This window comes from Malaya genurostris, chromosome 1, assembly GCF_030247185.1.
Source record: "Malaya genurostris strain Urasoe2022 chromosome 1, Malgen_1.1, whole genome shotgun sequence".
Taxonomy (NCBI): domain Eukaryota; kingdom Metazoa; phylum Arthropoda; class Insecta; order Diptera; family Culicidae; genus Malaya; species Malaya genurostris.
Window position 1 is genome coordinate 110398604 of NC_080570.1, and position 5537 is coordinate 110404140.

Below are 5537 nucleotides of genomic sequence, written 5' to 3' on the forward strand. Positions count from 1 at the left end.
ACTCACTCGTGCATACGCAGTTTACATGAAACTGCTGGTACACTTAGCTGTTGATCTTGAACCGCTTAGTAGAAGTAAATCTTCACTGTATATTTTCTATTTCTCAAATGAAACCAAAATTTGCAACATTTTTTTTGTAACATTTACGTCTACTGAGCAGTTCATGTTGAACGGCTAAGTGAACTGCTAATGCACTGATGAGTCGAAGATGAAGCGTATAAAAAATGAAAACTGGTGTAGTTCAATACTAACGGTCAACGATTATGTTTTTTTTCTCATTTTAATATCGACGAGCTTATCAGCATTTTGTTGGTGGTGTTCCTTTAGGTTAGTTATTCAATTACTTGTTTCAGGATTGTGAAGTAACTATAAGAAGCTCGCAATATCTGAAACAAATTGAAACGGATGAGTATATTTGATAGCGGATGATTACTACTAACTCACCGATATGAAAGTATTCAATGACATCATCACAAAATATGCCTTCATTGTGAGCGGTTTCATACTGTAACAGATTATTGTAATCAAGTAGCGGTTTACCGAACGTGGATAGTTGTACCAATCACTTGAGAATGCTGAATTTGACAAAGAGTTTGCCTGGAAATGCAAGGACAATAATTACCTTCTCTGATTACCTTCAATAGGTGGCGTACACTAACATGGTAGGAAATTTCATTGGCATGCCAGTAGTACAAAAATATAATTGCAATCGATACCATTATAACACAGACATCGATGAGCACTTGAACGGTCGAGTCAGTCTAGAAAGAGTAATATTAAAATGTAAACCAAAATAACAACATTTCTTTCAAACCCATCGGAATAGTTCAAGTAGAACCTGTTAATACTTACGACAGATATTTCAAATAATCTCAAGCAAAGCAGTACGGAGAACACTACAAAATCCATGAACATAGAACTCTTCGTCAATTTCTCCAACTCGTGCGTAAAGTCATAAATATCACATTGCAACCGAATGCACTCTATCAAAAGCTTCTTGCGCAATGAACAGCGTGTCGCTTTCGGACATTCTTGCGGCTTCCGGACCGGGAGATCATCGCTTAGTTCGGATATTTCATAGTGCTCCAGATGTGACAGTTTGTAGTTCAGTACCAACAACATGGTTCGTACGAAGACCATCAAACTAATCACAAACATGTGCCAGCAGGGAATGATCAATTGACAAATGCACAGTATATACAGCTGAATACAGTAAAGAATCGCGAAGTGATTTTTCGATTCTGGATACCACGAACGCATAACCGTCGGTTGGTGCTCCGTTGGATGCATGAAAAAATATTGTAGCAGGGTGGAAACATACATTATGTTGGGGGTGACCATGCAACAAATCCAGAAAACAGCTGTTAGACGTTTCATGTACTTGACATTGCCGGTGAGAGTCCGTTTCTCGGCTTCGTTTCCTCGGTGCAAAACCTGACGAATCATTTCATCTGCTCTCCGAATTGCAGTGTTGAATTCTAATATTGAAACAGACTATGAATTGTTTGCTTACTTACACGATAATTGGAAAACTCACTAGATCGGTTCCAATAGAAATGTAAAAGGCGTGTGATTGTGCTAGTAAAGAATAGTGTTGTCGATGCATTAACTGTCATCTCACTGAAGTTGCCCCACACCTGATACAGGTCCACGTACTGAGTGATGTTGAACGCGAGTATCGAAATGGTGAAACATATTCCTAGGAAATTGCTAAGTACCTTCTTCGACTGACTTTTGTACAGCACAATTCCGTAGTACATCATCCCCTTCAAGGTTATTTTCAACAGGGGATTCTCCAAAACGACGTCCTGTTGAATCCATTCGTCTTTCAGTTCCATCCTGATAGGCTATTAAACGACTGAGTACGGTATGGTGAATTTTCCACCAACATGCCTAGTTTTATCAATTTGAAGAATAACAATTATCGCTAATTACGATTGAGGTAGTGTCTTTGATGTCCTGTTTGAACGTTTATCCTAGCCGATAGAAAACAAGTGCTGAAATATTCATCACTGCAATCAACCGGTTACATGAATGCATCGAACAACCATCGATGCAACCAGTTTAAAAAACTTATAAGTAATTGTGGCATAAACTGTTACCGTTTGCAAAACAATCGAGTTTGAAAACAATTTCATTTTCTTGATAATGGATTGAATCATACCAAATGTCTATAACATTCAAAGCGTTTGTTTTTCTGCATACAAAGTAGAAGTATCGTACAGTTTTCATTACTTTTTATCGTCGACACGACTTATTTTACTACGGGCGCCTTTTCAAAATTTACCCTGTACAAGAATAGGTAGAACTCAATCGCGAATATCTCTTGCCTTAAATATATGGTCAGCAATTTATGATAAAATTTTCAGTAATATGAGATAACCACAAATAACTCAGAATAGAAATTTTTTAAATGTTTGATATGAACGAGCATTAAGGTGAAATTCAGTGCTAAAATAAGGCGCGTAAAATTTCAATCGCATGAATTGAACAAATCATCGCACAAAGCGTATCATGCAAAACCGACAAATATAAATACGAAATATTTTCTGTGTTTGAATGCAGTGGGCTTACGGCATGTTTTGTTCGCTAGCCATACAGACACCAACTATGCAGTGGCGTACCGAGGAAATTTGGCGCCCGGGTAAAATAAAAGCATAAAATAAGAGCAAGAAAAAAAACAAAGCCGAAATCCATCTCCGGACTTGTGCGAGCAAAAAATTGGTTTGCCGCCTCCCTAACAACGTTGCGCCCGAGAGCGAGTGTCTCTTCGCACAGACGCACCCAACCCTCTCACTCCCCTCCCCCTCCTAATTAGATACGCCACTGCAACTAGGTATGCTTATGAACCATGAGTATTTCTAATTTACTAATATATTATAATTAAAATGTCATTATAATTGATTTCTCGCATATTGCGGAATGGTTCATTTTTTGGTATACATCAAAATCTTTGGCAGGATGACAATACTTCACCAAGCTGATTATTGTATTATTGTATCATTTTTTAAAAGAACTGAATAATATTCAAACAAGATCTTTTCATGTGGAATTAGATCGGGCTTGTAAGTTGTTTACAAAAAATATCTAGTTAGTAAAGTGCATATCATATCAGTGTATAAGGTACTAATATTTTATCATTTCTGAAGCGATTATAGATACTCTTTGACCACGCTTAGCGAGTGGATATCAATAATTTATGTTTCAGAATTCTTAAATTCGGTTTGTGGGCATTCTATCAATTCGCTGTAAAATTTGTATTTTCGAAACGGGTTTGACAAGAAAGTTATTGAAATTATTGTCCTATCAATTTCCAACAAAACTCAGGTGACTTAAAACGATATGTTGTGGATTTTTCAATTTATGAATGAATTTGAACATTACTTTTTTGAATTAATCGATCTTGTCCCCTACACAACTCCGTATAATTATACCGTTACAATTATGCAATTGACGCATTGATAGTTTGCAAAACTCGCACAATCAATCATCTAGTGCGTGCGATTATCGATAGGCGAAAGTGTGGAGAAAGCAAGTCAGTTTTATTCGTATTCACATATTCCAGTTATGTCCCTGACATTACCCTTCCGCCTTTTTTCATTATGATAATTTCCGACACGAATTTAGGCTGCCTTCTTGACACAGTTTCATTCAGACTGAATCGATTAGATCACAAAAGCGCTCTCTATTGCTTACTTCGCATATGCCACGGAAGCGGGTCATTTCGCCAAAAGCCATTTCGCCGAAAGCCATTTCGCCGAAAGTCGTTTCGCCGAAAAAGCCATTTCGCCGAAAGAGTCATTTTTTAGGGTCAAGGATATTTTTTTTGCTTTAAATCTCCGCATGTGGCGCAGCCACATAACCGAAGCCAAGATGGCTCGGTGGCACAAAGCCACCGAGGCGACGCCAGCTGAGTTGGCCACCAAACCGCCGTCGGAAGCGGCGGCCTCTTGCATACAAACCTGTAACCGCCTCGTTTGCTCGGTCTACTCAAAGCTGTTTTTTTACTTCAGTTAGGTAGCTTACGAACAAAACGATGTGGCGAAGCCGTATTAGATATTTTTCCATCTGCACTCAGTAATCGGAAATTCCGCAAACAATTGCCTGATAGCTACACTAATAAAGTCAACAAGTTATTTTGGGAATTCCGTTTTGAGGATGAATAAACCTACAAAAATTATTTAAGTCTCTGGTCTTCTTTTATCAATTCCAATTGCGATATTAAGACTAATGACGAATTCGGCAAAATTACCCTTTCGGCGAAATGACTCTTTCGGCGAAATGGCATTCGGCGAAATGGCATTCGGCGAAACGGCTTTCGGCGAAATGACCCTGATCCATATGCGACAACATTCTTGTAGCCAAAAGTATCAGCAATAATACATTTGAACTTGATCATCAGTTACTTTGTGAAAAATTATGCGTATAGAAAAGAAATGCGATTTGTCGGATACGTCACTTATACGATTATATCCTCGGGAATGGATGTATCTGTAATTTGATCTTCGATCCAATATTAGCTTCGATCCAATATTAGCTTTAAAACGAACCTCAGTTTGTTGAAATCGGTTCACTGATCTGTGAGAAAATTGAGAAAATCTGTCAAAGGCGTCTACCCACAGACATTTTCCCATTTCGTCGAACTGAGTCGAGTGGTATATAATATTAAAGGTCTCCGAAGCTCCAGGCAAAAGTATGGTTTTCCAGCTATTCTACTATCTTTCTGTAGAGAAAGGTAAAACGTGCTTAATCCACCCAGATGATTTTTTTTATCACTCCGCATAAGAATATTTTTTTATCAATATTGAATAGTTTCGAAAATGCTAGTAAAACCTGTGTTAATCCACCTAGTGGTGTGATGACGCCTTTCTCTCAAACAATTATGTCAAATTAGGAAGAATTTTCTCGTTTTATGTAGCTTCACTCTAAGTGACGGGTTGTAACTTTAAACGCACTTCACTCTCCAGTTCCGGAACCGAAAGTCTATTGTGCTATAGGACTTTTCTATTGAGTCTAATTCTGTGAAAATCGGTTCAGTCGTTTCTGAGAAAAATCAGTGAGTTCCGTTTTGAAGTGTTTGACCACTATTTCCGATACTTCCGGTTCGTTTAGCAAGCAGCAAACATAGTTCACAAATTGAAACAGGTTTGAACCAAATTTAGAAGAGTTTTTCCCTTTTCAGTATCGTCACTCTAAATAACGTTTTTTACAAATTGACTTTCAATTCCGAAATTACAGTGGATAAGTATAGAAATTTTAATTTAAAAAATGTGTTTCTATACAAGACGATGTAAAAACGAACTTTGAACTAGCCGTATATCTTTTCTTTTGTGTAGTTTTTTTCGGCGGAGCTAAAACAAAGACAATGTATTCGATCTCATCACAATTCGCAGATTGATAATCGAAGGGTCCACAAAATAACACGAAGAATCCACTAATGCGATGACTATTGATGCAATAACCCTATTTAAATTGATAACAAAAACGTTATCATGATGAATTTGATGAAAAGAAGTAACAGGAGCGCACGATTGTGT

The 5537-nt window shown here is 37.6% G+C and overlaps 1 protein-coding gene across 1 annotated transcript; it reads right to left on the reverse strand.

Moving 5' to 3' along the window:
* Nucleotides 1-332: 332 nt before the first annotated feature.
* Nucleotides 333-1838, reverse strand: LOC131427480 (odorant receptor 56a-like). Its single transcript, XM_058590710.1, has 5 exons — nucleotides 1538-1838; nucleotides 853-1478; nucleotides 660-761; nucleotides 445-597; nucleotides 333-386 (listed from the first exon to the last, which is right to left on the reverse strand). Exons 1-5 carry the CDS (start codon nucleotides 1836-1838, stop codon nucleotides 333-335), a joined length of 1236 nt encoding a protein of 411 aa, XP_058446693.1.
* Nucleotides 1839-5537: the final 3699 nt, after the last annotated feature.

What these genes read in the sequence shown, in the direction of transcription:
- LOC131427480 (XM_058590710.1), bottom strand. Translation starts at nt 1,838, where the DNA reads ATGGAACTGAAAGACGAATGGATTCAACAGGACGTCGTTTTGGAGAAT. An exon ending in TTTCTATTGGAACCGATCTA is followed by an intron (nt 1,479 to 1,537) that starts GTGAGTTTTCCA and finishes TTTCAATATTAG; the next exon opens with AATTCAACACTGCAATTCGG. An exon ending in CCAATGAAATTTCCTACCAT is followed by an intron (nt 598 to 659) that starts GTTAGTGTACGC and finishes TTGCATTTCCAG; the next exon opens with GCAAACTCTTTGTCAAATTC.